The following is a 16,879-nucleotide window of genomic DNA, read 5'->3' on the forward strand; positions in this document are numbered from 1 at the left end:
TGCAGCAGTATTGAGTCCAATAAATACTTTTTAACTCATACCTTCTGAATCTATAAAGCAAGAAAATGTATTTTCAGACTGCAGCCTCTCTGTCAAATCTTCTGGGCCCTCTCAAACAAGAGAGGATGTATGTCACAGCTATGCTTCAGAGACTCAGTTCTTGTTATCTGCCAGACCAGAATATGGAAGAAATACCATCATGCAAAAACCTTCCCTGGGATATGCTGGGCAGCTGCTCTTCATTGTCCTCATCTTGCAAGGTGCACAGGGCTTGTAGTTTCTATTAGCTGTGAGAGTGCCTGTAAGTACCTGGCACTTCTGAAGATCAGACTTCAAGTGCCTGTGGTACGATGCTTCTGCCTTTGTTCCACTCCTGGTGTTTGCTGATGGATAAAAGGATCCCTAGGTGTGTGTGCAGCTGGGAAAAGGATGTTCCTCACAGGAATGCAGAGCAAATGACCATGAGGACCAGGTTCTGGTTGTGTGATCCTGTCATGGAAACACTTTGCAGCCCAAGTGGCTCTCTAGTTGTGGGGAGGGTTGGTAATGAAAAGACATGGGAGAGGGCAGCAGCTGTGGCAGTGCTGGCAGTCTGGGCTTGCATGTGGCAGCTGTGACATGCAGTTTCTTTTCAATCTGACTAGTTTTCTGCATCTAGAAATTCTCAACTAAATTCCACTACAACCACCACCTGGAAATGGCCTGCTTCAGGACTGCTATGTAACTGTTTTTCTCTGGGAAAAAGTAAAGTAGCATTTTTCTTACCTGTATACACTTCCATATCATTATCTAATGCCTTCTCTATTCAGAGGCCCCTATTAAACCCTTCTTGAAAAAGGAAGCCTTCTCTTGAAGGAACAGACTGGAGAAGCAGACTTGAAAGAGATGTCATGATGAACTCACTGAGTCAGACAAACGGTGTTATTGAACAAAAAAAGTGGGGGTGAGAGGGTTAGAGAGCCCCGTAAAAAGCTTTGGGAAGTCATAAAATCTCATTACCTTCACTTAACTAGAAAACAAAAACAAACAAGCTCCTGGCAGATGCAGAAACAGAAACTACTGCTACTAAAGGTTAAGAGATTACTATTTCATAATGGTGGTTCTCTGCTGGTATAGCAACTAGATAAGATGGGGGAATGTCACGCACACAAAGGCTGCTGTATTTTACCCTTGGAAAGATGTCAAGAGGATCTGCATAATACTTTGTACAGACACCCCAGTGAGCAGACCATGTGCCAAATGGAGATTTTGATTTATGTATAAATGAATACACATACAAACATATAAATTACTCTGCTTTTCAACCTGAATACGAAAAAAATAGGAGATGACTATCCAGATTTTCTTGCTGGCTTCCCCTTTTACGCTATCCTCCCCAAAGGTGTCGTTTTAAATTGTTATTTTTATTCCCAAGGGTTAAATTCAGGAATGTTCTTGGGATGTGCGGCAATTTACGGCGTGCTTGCGGAGCGCTTGCAGTATTCGCCCGTGTCAATTAAAGACAAGCCACGAACGCCTTCAGCGGAAAAACCCACGCCGCGGTCCCCGATGTTTATTTCACGCTCCCTTAGCGCGTTTCCATGCCAGCTTCCCCCCTCCCGCGCCGTGCGCATCCCCGGGCACCTGCTGCTGCAGCTCAAACGCCTCCTGCGAGCCCCGAGCGCGCCCCGCTCCCTCCCTCCCCGCTGCCCCGCTGCCCCGGCCGCAGCCCCGAGGCGCCCTTGCGGCCGCCTGCGGAGGGTCGCGCTCGCCGCGGTGCCGTTCCGCGCCGGGCGAGGGATGCGGGCGATGGGCGCGGGGGCCCGGCGGGGCTGCGGGGGCCGGGGCCGTGACTGCGCCGTGCGTTGGCCGCTGCGTCATGACATCCTTCGAACCGGCCCCGCGCACGGCCGGCGCGGGGGGGCCCTGCCGCCTGCCCCCGCCCCACCGCGGCTGCGGAGAGCGCGGCGCGGCGGCGATGGACGCGCCAGGGCCGGCGGGACTTGTTGGACCGGCAGCTCCCCAGCGCGGCCGGGCACCGCCTCGCCGCCACCTGTGAAGCGTCCGCCCCGGCACGCAGCCCCCGCGCCCGCCTCGCCGTCCTCCGGAGCGGGCGCTCGGCGCTTCGGCGGCGCCGCGAGCTGGACCGAGCGGCCGCGGGGCGGGGAGCGCTGCCCATGGGGCGCCGGGAGCCCGCCTGAGCCGGCGCCCGACCCCCGGCCCGCCCGGCACCCCCGGCCCGCGGGGCCTTTGATGCGCCCCCGGAGCGGCCGCGGCTGCGGGGCCGTCGCGTCCCCCGGCGGCACAGAGGGAGGGGCGGGAGCCGGCGGCGCCGCTGCGCGTGTGGGAGCAACAGCCTGAGCGACAGCCGGGCCCTGGAGGGAGCTCCCGAAGGATGGGCGAGGAGGCGGCGGCAGCGGCAGCGCACGCACAGATGGGCCAGCGGAGGATGAATTAGGAGCCACAGGAGGCTGCTGCTGGCACCGAGAGGGGAAGAAGAGAGGAAGGGGCTGGACTTGGAAGAGGAGGAGGAGGAGGGTGCGCGGGGGGGGGTGGGGGGTGACTGAGTATCGCTGATAACAAGTTAAAGACTATTAACAATAATAACAGACCACCTCCGGGAGGATCCGCGGCGGAGGCTGAGTGAGGGATCCCCGCTGAGGCCAGCGGGGTCGCAGCGCTGGGTATCTCGGAGAGACGCTCAGAGGCATCAGTTTGTGGTGGTGGTGGATGATTTTTTTTTGGGGGTGGGCGGGGTAGGGGCTGTGTATGCGGGAGAAGGAAGGGGTGGGAATCTGAGGAGGAGACTATATTTTTATTACTATTTTTAATTTTTAAAAAATATTATTTTCGCCGTACAAAGAGGACGCTCGGAATTCACCGGCCTGTCGGCTCCCGAGAGGGACCCGGGAATTGTGCGGTCGCTTTTCTTCACCTGCTTTTATTTATTTATTTTTTGTTTGTTTGGTTGGTTTAGTTATTTGTTTGTTTTGACTGGGGGCTTTTTATTTTTATTACTCTCCATATCTTTCCCCGCTGAGCAGCGGCGGCAGCAGCAGCAATATGGCTGGTGATGGGCTTTTTGGGGGGCGCTGGCGGCGGGAGGAGCTCTCGGAAGCCCCTGCGCGCCCGGCTCGCTGTTAGCTATGGCAAATGGCAGCGGCGGCGGCTCCTACCCGGGCGGCAGCGGCAGCGGCATTAGAATGAGTAACAATATCAACGCCAACAATCTCAACACAGACTCGTCCTCCTCCCCCGTCAATGTGCCCAAGATGGATGCGCTCATCATCCCGGTGACCATGGAGGTGCCCTGCGATAGCCGCGGACAGCGCATGTGGTGGGCTTTCCTCGCCTCATCCATGGTTACTTTCTTTGGGGGACTGTTTATCATCCTGCTCTGGAGGACCCTCAAGTACCTGTGGACTGTCTGCTGCCACTGCGGGGTCAAAAACAAGGTAACTCCCCCTTCCCTTCCCCTCCTGCTGCCGGTGATGGTTTGGTGCGGTGGTGGTGGTGAGGAGGAGTAGGAGCCCAGCCTTGCAGACCGGGACACCTGGGGAGGTGGCGGCGGGCTGCTGGTGGCAATGTGCTGGCTGCTCTTGGTTTAGGGTTGCCACGGGCTACCGGCAGCTGCAACGTGGGCAGTGTAGCTGGAGGGGTGAGGTGGTGGGTGCAGCCTCAGGCGCCTCCCCGTTCCCCCTTCTCTGTTCCACGCCACGCAGGGACCCATTCGTTTTCATCAAAGTTACACCTGGGGTGCGACGCTCACCCTGGCGGAGAGGCACAGGCTGGTGTAGTGGGACGGTGCAGATCAGAAGTTTATGTGCACCCCTGGGGCCGCATATGATGGGGTGGGAGCTTGCATATCCTGATCTAAACTCTCAGTTGCCTTGTGGAATGAGAAACTTCGGCCAAATTGAGTGAGTTAATTTCTCACTCAATTTCTCACTCACTAAAATGAATCTTTATAAAGCTAGTTCCACTCCCTGAGAATATTTGATGTTTCTGTTTGTTAAATGTATCTATCTGGAAGTATTCTGTACATTTCTAAGTATTCTCTTAACCTAAGTGTGAAGTCTTTGAGGCAGCCTTTCTGCCCCTTTGATTTTTGCATATTGCCAGCTGGAAGAAAGCATAGTATGTGAAATAAGTTCAGTTTCTGCTTTGAAGGGTCTATTTTCCAACCAAAACTAAGAACTTGCTCAAGTCCAGATTGTCATTTTTGATTACGAAAAATGAGATCAAAAGTGTTACCACTCTGTATTGTGAAAGTGGATTTTGACAGACCCCAAAATAGACCAGCAACTGGAGTTTCTCCCCTTCCCTTTTCACATTTTTTGAATTACAAATGGAATAATATCTGCTTCAGTTATTCCTGGCACACAGACACCCACAAAAACACACACACCTTTTAATATATGGTTGCTAGGTTGCTGGTTTGCTTTGACGTACAGTGAGCTGTCTTCCCCTTTCTCCTGTCCCCACCCCCCTAAACAGACAGCACATACACCAGTTCTGTGAAGGGCCCAGCATTTAGGGGAAACCAGCAACAAAGTCAGAGCATGAAAAGTTATGGTACTTGCTTGTTGTGTAGTTTGGGTTGCCTACGTGAACCTCCTAATTCCAGTTGGAAGTTAAACTCTTACAGTGAACTTGGCCCGTCTATGAAAGGAGTGATTGCTAAAGTTAAGGAAGAAAAGCTTTTATGTCAGCCTGAAGCATCAGGAATCCTATCAGGCAGCACTACTTTTCTATAGGCACATTTTTTTTTTTCATTCAAAACCAAACCTGAATTTTCTTAGAGAGGTGTTAGCCAGGTATGATGGCACAGCTCTAATGAATTTGTGGTAATAAGATAATGTTTCCTACAGTAGTAAAAGGCAGTTTTCAAGGAAGGGCGAGTAGTGAAGACTTAAGCTTTGGTTTTGTTGTGTATTTAGCATTTCTGCCTCCACTCTACAAAGGCTCTCAGGGATCTTGACGATAAAGAATAATCTGTGTGTTATTACCTTGTGCTTCTTCTCTTGAGAGAGTAAAAAAGTTAGAGGCTTGTACACAGACTTCTTAAGCGTGGTTTCTTGGTGGGTACTGTTGGTCAGATAGTCCATTACTGGGACACAGCCAGTTAAAGCAGATCAGTCATTTCTTAACCAGTGTAGAAAGATATGTGCAAATTGTTTTTAAAACCTCTTGGGCTAAATGTGCCAGTTTAGTAACAGGCTTTGTTGAGGGGTTCAAACACTTCCAGTCTGAACAGTTTGATGTACTATGGCTATGGCAGGTTGTAAGATTTCAGTTTATTTCATCTTTGAGACTGAAGTAGTTCCATGAATGTCATTCCCTGGGGCAGGAGGATAAAGGGCTCTGCAGGTAGGGGGAGATGTATGTCTCCTTTTAGATCCTATTTGTTCCACTTTTAAGGATTTTCAAGACTCTGGCAAAGAAGAAGAACTTTCAAGGGCTGATCCTGCATTCCTTATACAATAAAATGAGGAATTGGAGGGAATTCTGTGTATGCAAGGATGTTAGTTAAAACTAGTTATTGCAAAACACTTTTCTAGTATTTAGGGTATAAGGCCAACTGAAGTAACAACTGGAATTATCTGAAACTTTGCTGTTACCAAGTGCATACTTTGCTGCTTGGTGAGTTGGGAAAAGCTGCCGAGGCTGCTGGAGAGAACTGTGAATGTGTTGACTCTATTGGACCTGCTGCAAAAGCAATTTTAGAAGAAGTAGCTCCTCCTACTGCAGGATTGAAGAAGTTCTCTGCATGTTAGGAGCTCTCCGTTCCTCTGCCTCGTCTGTTGCTCCACAGGTTGCAGGGGAGTTGGGCTGTCCAGCATCATCACACTGTCTACACAAAGAGCAGTCCCAGTGAGACATCTAAAAGAAATCTTCATGTCTACTTTCTGTGGCCTCTTGTTGAATAATTAAAATATACGTGTGAATAATTCAGAGTTACTGTGCTAACACTCATGTCTGTATCTGTTATTGCAAAGAACTACAGAAAGTTCCATTTTTTTCCTCCCTGCTATATATATTAAGCATGACATTGTATTCCATTGATTTGTTGATGATTGTTTGGGATGTAAAACTTTTTAATGACCCCTCTTTGACTCATTTCATTTACAGCCAGATGATATATTCTTTGTGATATGAAATTTTCATTAATTTTTTTCACTTGGAGATAAGAAAGTCAAGAATATGAAAACTGTTAACAGAATCATCAACCTTGTCCCTTAAAATTCTGTATCTAATTTATGTAATTTTATATGAATAGAACATTACTCTTAATCATGTACTAAAAGTTATTATTGAAGTTATAGGATTTTCACACTCCATGCTTGCTTTGTGAATTGGCATTAAAAAAAAAAACCAAAAAACTGCCCAAAACAATGTAAATCTTTACCTTTGTTGTCAGTGTTTCATGTAGTGTGACAGTTATTACTATCAGAACCCTTGTATTCCTTTATTTAATATGGTATATAATTTTAGATGCAATTTTTCAAAATTAGCTAGTCTATTTGCAACCAGCCTTGAAAAATGCAGGTTTTCTTCTCTGTGTTTACATCTACGTTTTTAGTGGTGCTTAGATACTGCTAAAGAACTTGTTTGGTCATTGCTTGTTTTTTCTCCCTTGACCAAATAATTTCTGTTTGTGTATGAAAAGTAAAATGTGAAATTAAACTTCATTGGGTTGGACTCTGACATTAGTAGTTCTTGTTTGTCGTAACAGCAGAAAAAATAAAATAAATATGCATGGTAGTGTACAAATAGGGGCTAAATGTATATTATACAATCTATAGTTATTTTGATTATATGGATCTGCCTCTATATTTTCTATGCTCCTGGAGGGCATTTTCTGCTGACAGTATCTGTTATGGCTTTGAACAAACTCTGAAACCATGAAGAAGGAGCAGTGGAATGAGAGAGCACAGGTTTGGGGCACAGTCAGCTCCAGTCAGCTTCAGTCACTGCAGAATTAAATGGAATTAATTTCCTTTTGAAGAACATGATAGCAGAGCCTTTATTGCTGCTCCTTGGTTCCCTAGTGAAGGGTACCTCTTACAGACCTTATGTCATCAGGCTCTAGCAGGTAGAATACATCCTTATTGTGATGCTTTCAGAGTTTTGGAAGAGCTTTTCCTCCCCACACCCCAGGACTTATATACATATCAAATGAAATTATAATTATAGGTAGCAGTTGTTAGCCTGAATTTACAAGTCTTTATGGTCTTTTTTGACCTTAGTCTACATATTTTTGAAATGTAGTAAGTTACACAGTGCTTTTTACTCAGTAGAAACCAAGAAACATTGCCATTTGTTTAGAATAGGAGAAAAATCTGGTTTTGCTGGAAATACAATATTGGCAAAAGTCATCTTTGAAAAGTTAAGAATTTCAACCCAGCATTCTAAAGCCTGAGAAAATTTGTAAATGGAAAAATTTAAGTTGTCTTTAAAACAAGCAATATTCATTCCAAGCTGGCTCTAGTGTGGGCAAGGCTTGTTGGTTTCTGGGCAATACCTGCATAAATGTCCTCTCCAAAAAAAAGAAAAAGATTTGAGGCATGATCTATTGAGAAAAGTTGAAGTGTACGTTGGAAGACACATGTGGACACATAATGCAGGAGACGCCTTCATTTAAATCCGTGGTGGAAGCATCACCTTGACTCTCTTGGAGATGAGCTGGGCAGCGGCGTGTGCTGAACAACTGGGAGCTGAAGGGATTAGCGGGAGCTGTAGCGCATTTTGCTGCTCAGTCACATGCACAGCCTGGCTCTGTCACTCCTGTCTCATGGCTGTCAGGTGCTCTGCATGCAATTACTCCGGGAGAGCCTCACCACACAGGTTGCCAGTTGAGAGCTGGCCATGGTGGAGAGGTCAAGGTCTGAGGGAACAGGTACTCACAGCCCTTTGCAGGTGGCGTTTCTACAGGCTGAGAAGGGCGCTGGTGTGCAGGAGTGTGTGCTGCTGGTTTCCATGCTCTGAAAAGGAAGATAATTCTGGCTCTCTGGGGCTTAGAAAGGATTTCATCTTTTAAAAACACGTGCTAATATAGGTTTCTGCATGCAGAAAGGAAAATGCATAGACAAGGATTTAACCTGTAAACCAAACATTCTCAACCAAAATGTTATTTTGGTACAGTATCATACTTATTTTCAAGGCATTGCAACACATACATTTAAGGAGAACATCTGCATGTAAAAAGAATTTAAAAGTCTCACATTTACAAATACGTAAGGGAGGTTGAAAACCATTAGATTTCACTTTTTTTTCCAGTTTAGCTCAATAGAAGAGATGTCTGTAATAGCAAACGAAAAGCTTTTAAGTAACACTGAGCCATGTACTCAGTTTTGATGCATTGGGATTTCTGGATGCAGAATGAGGGCAGTTTACAGCCCCAGAGACCGTAACACTGAACATTTAGAGAGCACTAGCCCTAAGTATAATCTCTGCAGGGACAGGATCTAATGATTATAATTAAAATCGGCAGTGATGGTACTTGTATGTCCTGTATTATTGCAAGAAAGTGGATTGTGAATCTTAGTCATTGAGTGTCCTTCCTGGGACAAATCCTAAAAAAAAGCTGTAATCTCTGGTCAGGTGCACAGAGCGGTATTCAAGCGTTCCTTCTGAGAGTGGCTCTTCTATTCTGTGAAATCCAACTCAGAGTGACAAAAGTTTATATGAATTTCAGGGCTGGTTGGTGATAATTCCTCAGCAGGATTAGGCTGTAGTTCAGCAGCAGCAAGGCATCCTGTAGTGTGAAGTTGGGAGGGCAGCAGTCACTGGGAAGATATAAACATGAAAATAACACTAGATGAAATTGGGGGACAGGGTATCCCTTTGGTTCTACTAAACATACCTTGTCATGTTGCATAAAACTGTGTATTTTACATGTATGAAAATTAGTGAGTAATTCAGAAGTCTGAGGAGGGCACAGTGAATGGAGCTTGTGGAGGTTTTCTAAGGGAAAGATTGCTGAAACATTATGTGTGGGTGTTAATGGTTAAAAAATATTTCTCTCCTGCACATATGATTTTAGTGGCAAAAGAAGAGGAGCCACACTTTAAAGAGCTGCATTTCTGTAATTGATTTGTATGCTGCTATGCAGCTGAAGGTTTAGAATCATAGAATAGCTTGAGTTGGGAGGCAGCCATAAGGATCATTGAGTCCAACTCCCTGCTCCTTGCAGGAATACAGTGCCCGACTGGGAAGTGAGTGCAAAACTCTGTTAGATCACAAGACTACCCTGGCATTTATGCAAAATTACACAGGGCAAAACATACCAGTTTCAAATTAGACCTCCTGGTTTGTCAGTGTGGGCTCTTTGTCTGGGACACACAGGTCACCTTGGGTGACAGTGGAGGGTGGAAAAGCAGCAGAGTCTGAGTAAATGAGAAGGAATGATGCCTTCCACGCCTGTCAGAGACATACTGGTCAGGAAGGGCCCATTTTGAATCCTGGTGGTATTTATAGCCTGAGAATACATCGGATTTGCATCTTTGAGAGGAACACTTCATTTCCATATATAGTATACATGGTTCTGTTTAAATGAATGTGCTGCCACTGAAATGTGTTGAGTTCCTCTGCTTTGAGATGATATATTGCATGTATTTGTCTGTTTGAGAGGTACAGAAATGAGGGAGTTATCCAAGGTCTGTTGAAATAGAGGGAAGCAGTCCTAATAACTTCAATGGCTTTGGACTCAGACCTAGATGTTCACAGTGTCCTAGATGAATCAGACTAAAAAAAAAGTAATATTCTAATGTTAACATTTTAAGCTTTTAAAAACTTTTTTCTGTTATTGTAGCAAGTTGTATTTACTTTGTTTGTGGCAATTATGTCTGAAATGTCAACATTAGAAACATAATATTTAAAAGTCGCACATGGTATGTTTCCATTCCAGTCAAGAATTGTACCTTCTGCCAGGCTCCCCTGGGGAATCAAGAGTTGAGTGCTTGAATGGCTGATAATATCCTATAGGGGTGTCTCTCCTGCAAGCTGATGTGCAATGGTAAATACTGGCTCTTTTTTTAGAGCTGCATTAAATGCACATTTAGTTGAACTGACAGAGGTGCCTTGCCCCATGGATCAACCTGCAGAACAGACACACCTGCAGCTGGAAACCTTTTTGCATGTCCTGAGCTTCACTACCTAAGTTAAGTAACAGAACTGGTAACATAGAGTGGAGAAAATACTCTAAATTCATCACCACTAGGACACAAAAATGAGGAAGAGTACTGTAACCTCATCAACAATTGCAGCATCATACAACAACTGAATAGCTTATCACTGTAACTGTTAAATACAGGTCTGCCATGTTGTTTTTTTATTGCTCTTTATGTAATACATTTATACTAAAATTTTGCTTCCCCTTTGTCCAAGAAAATGATGACTAAATATTTTGGCATACTTGGTTATATTTAATTTACTTTTCATGGTATCTTTTACATTTTTATCTGTTGCTTAGCTCTTCTTTTTTTTTACTAAAAAGGTGACTCACTTTTAATATGCTATTACTATTATTATTAGTAGTAGTGAGATTAACATTAGCATTACTGCTGTCAGATTAATTTTCTATTTTAAGTATAGGGAAAACATTGATATAGATATGTCGAAAATAACTTTGAAAATGGTGACAATATTGTGAAAATAAAGAGAAATGTATTAGAATGATTCTTTGTTTAAGCATCTCGTAAGTTTTCTAGTATAAACTCTTCAACTTATTTTAGTTGTGATTATGCACAGATATTCTGCAGGACAGAAATTACTTAGGATGGGGTACTGGCCTCTGTGACCTATGGTGGTCCTAGTTGGTGTAGAGCACTTCAGGTGCTTCAGGTAAGGTGATTCCTTTGGCTAGAAGTGATTTGACATCACTTTTTTTTTGAAAGCAAGTTTGCAGATCAACAGGCAGAAGGTTTGTGATGTTCTTACATTTTCTAGAATATCACAATAAAAGTATTGTTTCATTAAAAAGCTGACAAACTCCACTTGGGTTTTGAAGACTGAAGGGAAAAGGTGTTCCTTTAGTCACAAGAACATCTTAGGTAGAAAATATTACAGAGTCTGTCTATATGCAATGCAAACCTTTTTCCCCATGAGGGATTTTTTTAATGCTTTGATTATGCACTTTTGATAGATTGGTTTTGTTGTATGGGAAGTTTTTCTAGCATTTAGTGTTAGTTTTCTTATACTATATATATATACATATATATATACAATACACTTACACCTAAAGGCTTCTGATTCCTTCAGGATCAGAAACAGGGGACTACTGGCTTTATGTTTGCATTATTTTCATATTACTTAAGACTCTCAGCTATAAGCTTCCTTCTTGTCTTTCACCCTTTATGGGTCTGGCTTCTGGTTTAAAGCCATACAAACTTTTACTGGAATAAATGCTGGTTTTCATCCTTTGACGCTGCCTTAGATGTGTAACTTCTGGTGTCTTTTTGTGAGTCAGAAAGCTGAATTTGTATCTGAATTTACAGATTTCTCGTTCTTGAAAGAAAACAACACAAAAAAGTTCACTGTTTTGATATTTGCAAAAATAATTTTGGTTGCTTTGCTGGAATGTGTCCCTTGGATATAATACAATTTTAATTTATAAAAGTGGAAAATGCTGTCCAACATGTGGAGCTTTAGCTCTGCCTGTATGATGTAAGTGATCAAGTTTTAATGTTAACTTGGATGATATGTACAGTAGGAAAACTGTGGTATCTTTGTGTTGCCAACTGAATGATTCTGTATGATTCTGGGGATGAAAGAAAAAAGTGTTTGCTTTTTCTTATTTCCAATTTGTGGTATTATGTTTGTTATTAAGTTGTGCATAATTTTTGAAGAAAACTTACACAGCAGTTATTTAGGATAATATGTGGAACTTGCATCACTTGCACAAAAAAGGTGTTTAGACATCAAAAGTTCTATTTTGATCTTAAAAAGGTCTTAATCTGAATTGATATCAGTCAGTTTCAGTTCATTTCAGAAAGAGGTATTTTTCTTGAAAACTTTTTTTTTTCTATTTAGATGTTTGTTCATGAACTTTTTTTTCCCCCTAATTTAATGTTGACCTTACGCATCATATTCTGGACTTGAGTTGGGTTTACTTAATCCCCTGGCTTCTCTGTATATATATATACAGGGGAAGGTAGTCAGTGTTTGTAATGTAATGCACTGTTTTAAAGCTGTCTCTTGCATTAACACTTAATAGTCTTAATATTTTCTGAGCTGATTGCTCTTGGAAATAACTATAATAAAAATTAGGTTAAAAATAATTTTTCATGCTCCCCTTTAAAAATGTTATCATTTCTGTGGCTATAGCTGCTTTAATAAAACTGTATACAAACTTTTGTCTTTATTGACTGTCCATGCAATTATTTGTCTTTGGGTTTTGTTCTTTAAACTTTTATTTTTTACTTTTTTAAACAAAAAAGCAGACACAGGATGTCACAGGCTTGTCTGTTTGCTTTTTATACACAAAGAAATAGAATAATTAGTTTTGGAGATTTCTGCCTGTAGCAGCTGAAGGGTACTGCAGAAGGGACTGAAGACTTGCATCAGGTGCAGCAAGAAAATAAACCTGCTGAGTTACTAATTGTTAAAATCCTGCATTAATGATCATCCAGGGTGTCGCTGAGTCTTGTTGAGAGGAGGGTCACATCGCAGAGTGAGCTGATTTAAGGAGTGTGGGTGGTGTTGGAGGTGACTGGGTGTTTGACAGAGCTCCAGACTGTCATGCAGCATTCAGCTGTGCTGCTCCTGAGTGCTGTGAAGTGTAGGGGCATAGCAGCTTGTTTTGGAGCATGGCTGATTGCATGGTTATTTCTGTGAAGGTGCCCAAGTCGCATTTTGTGGTGTTTGCACCTACTTTATGAAGGTAATATAAACCATACCTCATTTGATCTAAAGCCTGTTGAAGTTTAGTTACATCACTTACAGCTTTTTCTAAACACAAATTTAATCCCTCAGAGCAAGTGAAGTGTTTTGTCGTAGCAGAATTTTTTCTATTTAGCTGATACTGGGCTTGCTATCTTGAAGTGCTGGTTTGACAGTAGTAATCAATCCAGACTTTAATAGACTTGCTGCAAGGTACCTGAGCTGTGTTGACTGGGAGGTGGTGGTAGCTCCACATCCTAAACCTTTCTATGTGTTTTAAGGCCTTTTCACTGAGTAGAAGTGGTTTTATAGGTAAAAAATGAAGGCTGAAAGGTTTAAAAAGAGAGGTTGTTCCATTATTGCTATGCTAAATATTGATTTCATGGTGTCCTTTGGAGGATAGGGTTTTGTTGACTGGAGCATGTAGCTTGTAGAGAACTTTTGAAAGTAAGCTCCAGCTTTCCCAGCGTGGTTAGGTGAATTCCCTTCAGGTGAGGCTATGTGGGAAGATGAGCTCCATCAGCACACTTGATCTGCTCCAGCTGTTCATGGGCCTGAAGTCCCTGCAGCTGGGTTGAATTAGTCTTTAGGGTAGAAATGCTGAGGTGCATTTATAGATTTTTCACCCTTTTAATTATATGGATGTTGGATTCTGGATGCCTGGTTTTACGTTGTCAGCTTATTTGGGTTAAGTGGGCTGCTTGCTAATAATATGTAAGACCATCAAGTTAAAGTATTAGACAATTAGAGCAACTGAGATTGGCTCAATTGGTCAGAGTACAGGGTTAACACCAAGGTTGTTGGTTTAGTTCCTGTATGGGCCATTCACTGAAGAGTTGGACTCTGTGGACTGTGTGGGTCCCTCCCAACTCAGAACGTCTGTGATTCATTCTTTTTTAAGCAAGCCCAAACCCTTACAAATCAATTATTTTAAAATTTAAAAAAAAATGTTTAATTCAGTGTAGAGCTTGTAGAAAATGTTACATTTACAGAAGATATTTTTAAAAAATAATCATTGTAGTCTGCAGAATTTAATTATAGGTTGTTTCTGTTTGTCCTCTGGCTTCAGGCATTTGATTAGATTATATAGTCGAGTTAATGCTCTGCATCTCACCAGACTTCAGAAAGCAAAAACGTAAGATTCTTGTTTTGTTGTGTGACATTTGGAGCGAAAACTTCTTGCAAATGCTTTAATATCAGAGATGCTGTGTATCTATAATGGAGACAGACCTTGGAGAATTGGCATCACTTAAAAGTAATGCAAGCTGGTTTGTGTTTTATATTGATACATTTTAAGTAAAACTAAATCCCGTGCTGTGTGTCAGCGCTTCTGTATCATTTAAGTTCTGCTTAGAGGGCTAAAAAGCTTAAGTTTTTTGTAGCATTTTATGCAAGTGGGAAAATTCATTACTGAAGCTCTAGGACATAGTTGTGAAATGTTCCACCCTGTACAAGGAGCATTGTGCCTTCAGAATTTGACTTGGAAATTTAGAAGGTCTGAACCATTTTTCTATTGTAGTATTCTGAGGCCAGCTGGTTTTGCTGGCTTAGTTATGCCAGATCCTCTTACCAGCTTTGACCAAGGGGTGATGCTCTGCCCCATGCATTTTATGGTGTAAAAGAAGATAATAAGGAGAAAGCCAGGAGAGGAGGAGGACTGTCAAAGAACTGATTTGTCCCCACCCATGTAAAGCAACCTAGTGATTAAGATAAGCAGATGATATAATTAGCATGGATCCACTCACCCTTTTGTTAAATTTATGAAGGGAATGTTGTTTATGAGTTCTTTAGAGCAGTAACTATTTTAAAGAGCTACAGGTAGTTACAAGTTGCTGTGATGATCCAAGTTCCTGTGAAGATTTATTTTTTACATGAGCAGAGAATAAAAGGAATTAAAAAAAAAAGAAGCTTTAATTTGGATGGGATGGATTTTTACCTGTAGTATATTGAGGATTTTTTAAGTAGAGAAGAATAATGTGGTGGAGGGAGTGAAGGCTGATGACAAGAAAGAGGGATTCTGTGTAGTTCAACAAGCAGTGCATGGCATTCACTTTATATGCAGACACTTGGACTATGCTTGCTTCACTGCCATTAAAAAAAATCAAACACAATTTTTGAGTTCCCATACCCGCGTTGGATTTAAAGAATAATGTTACTTTTAGGCTCTAGGAAGGTTCCCAGTTAAACATATGCTTGTTGGTTTTACTATTTTTAGCTTCTTTGAGCAGCACGTGTTCTCCTGAGATATTTATTTGTGAATGTTGTATTCTGTTCTTAAAAGGAAAATCTCTCTGTGTCTAGATCCTTTTTCTGTATCCGAGAAAGGAAAGGACCAGGGTTCTTGTCCGTGCTTTACTTCTTGGAAATCCTAGGAGACAGGGTAAATTAATTAAATCTAAAATGGATCCATCTGGTAGTGCTGGCAGTGCCAGGGGAGAACAGGTGAAAGAATCTGAGCCAAAGAAAACATATAGTGCATTATATAATGTGTCATGTTCTTTGTGACATATTGCTATCAGAAAGCTAATCTTGGTGTTAGGCTTTTTACTTTTTGTTTAGTCTTATTTTTAAATCAGAGGGTTAAGGAGGTAGTTTGAAGTGCTTGTTTATGTTCCATTGCTAAAAAAATTAATTTTTTTTTTCATTATTAATAAAGGGCAAATGTATTTAGTTCAACATGTGAGAAACACACCATTCCCTCTGTGGGTTTGTTTGAAAATAAATGGGTTGACAGAGTTTGAAACAAAAATGAAATGAAGTCAGTTTTGGAAAACTATCTTTTAAATTTAGAAAGCTGTTAGGCAAAACAAAAATCATGGAAGGTAGAAAGGTATGGAGACAACTCAGTTTTGCCCCCAAATTTGTATACAAATTTGAATACAAAATCTCTATGCAGACTTTTTTGTTGCCAAAATTACCTTGTTTAAATTCTCAGCAATATTTTCAAGGCAGTGATTGCATCACTGGGAATAGGAATGTAAAAATGACTGTAAAAATTGAATTGTATTACCTGTTTGGGGAGGCATGAAAAGGTAAATAGTATAGATGCCAGGAAGAAGTGAATTAGATTAGCAAGGAAATGGCAGTGAAGGGATGAACGGGTGGTGTCTGTTCGCAGCACAGGGTTTTGGTTTGGCAGGGCTCCTCAGCACACATTCCCATTTTATTATGGCACCACTTTGACGTGATTCCTGTGTCATTGCCTGTGCTGAGGGGCTGTGTCTGAGAGGAGGCTGCTAATGTGCCATCTCTGGGGAGAGCTGTTTCACCAGGGCAGGTGCCTGGCTCTTTTGGCATGACTTTGAGACAAGTAGAGAAAGTAGGCCATAGAGCTTTTTGGGAACTTAGGAGCTTAGTAGCTAGATCTTTATCCAGCTTAAAAAAAAAAAAATCCATCTCATTATGTACTTTTAAGTCAAATTCCATCCTTGTCTATAATTTTTAAAGCATCCTCTGTTCTTTTATTTCATGCTGCTTAAGTTTCACTTTTGTAGTTTAAAAATCCCAACAAACCTCTGTGAGAACATTTCACATGAAGGTTGGAAGGACCATTCTTATTTGTCTCACTTGAATTTGCATCTCTGAAGTGGAAGATTTTAGGTGGTTTGTAAGATTAACATACATGTTCATTGTCTTTTTATAGCAGAGAGAATTAAATTCCATTTCTGATAAATAATTTTCAGGAAAATAGACTTTTCCCCAAATTGGAGTACTTTCAAAACAGTAATACAGTTTTAATAACCAGGGGAAGGGCAAAGAGGATGCAGGAACAATTTTCTTCCTTTTTTTTTTTTTTTTTTTTTTTTTGGTCAGGTAAGAAATAATTTAGCTTTTAGTCTTATAGTTTTTTTCGTCTTCTAGTGTCAAAACCAAAGGCAGTTAATAGCTTGATTCATGCTGATTTGTTAGGAATCTTATTTTGACAAGTGTTTATAGTTTTCAGGAGTTGTTTCCATATTAGAAGTTAATTTGTTGATCTTAAAATTCTATGCAGTACGTCAGTTCTACTCTCTGCTGA

The 16,879-nt window shown here is 41.9% G+C and overlaps 1 protein-coding gene across 44 annotated transcripts in view; it reads left to right on the plus strand.

Moving 5' to 3' along the window:
• Window positions 1-2,372: 2,372 nt before the first annotated feature.
• KCNMA1 (potassium calcium-activated channel subfamily M alpha 1) overlaps window positions 2,373-16,879 on the plus strand; it is a 425,312-nt gene continuing 410,805 nt past the window's right edge. For 14 of the 44 annotated variants that reach the window (XM_072931475.1, XM_072931469.1, XM_072931478.1 and 11 more), the window contains exon 1: window positions 2,742-3,434. In XM_072931475.1, coding sequence (XP_072787576.1) covers window positions 3,126-3,434 — 309 coding nt within the window. In that variant the 5' untranslated portion in view covers window positions 2,742-3,125. Of the gene's footprint in view, window positions 2,518-2,537; window positions 2,703-2,740; window positions 3,435-16,879 lie in introns of those variants that run through there. The other 30 variants (XM_030276759.4, XM_030276773.4, XM_030276764.4 and 27 more) reach the window with 8 other exon arrangements.

Source organism: Taeniopygia guttata, chromosome 6, assembly GCF_048771995.1.
Source record: "Taeniopygia guttata chromosome 6, bTaeGut7.mat, whole genome shotgun sequence".
In the NCBI taxonomy this organism is placed as follows: Eukaryota; Metazoa; Chordata; class Aves; order Passeriformes; family Estrildidae; genus Taeniopygia; species Taeniopygia guttata.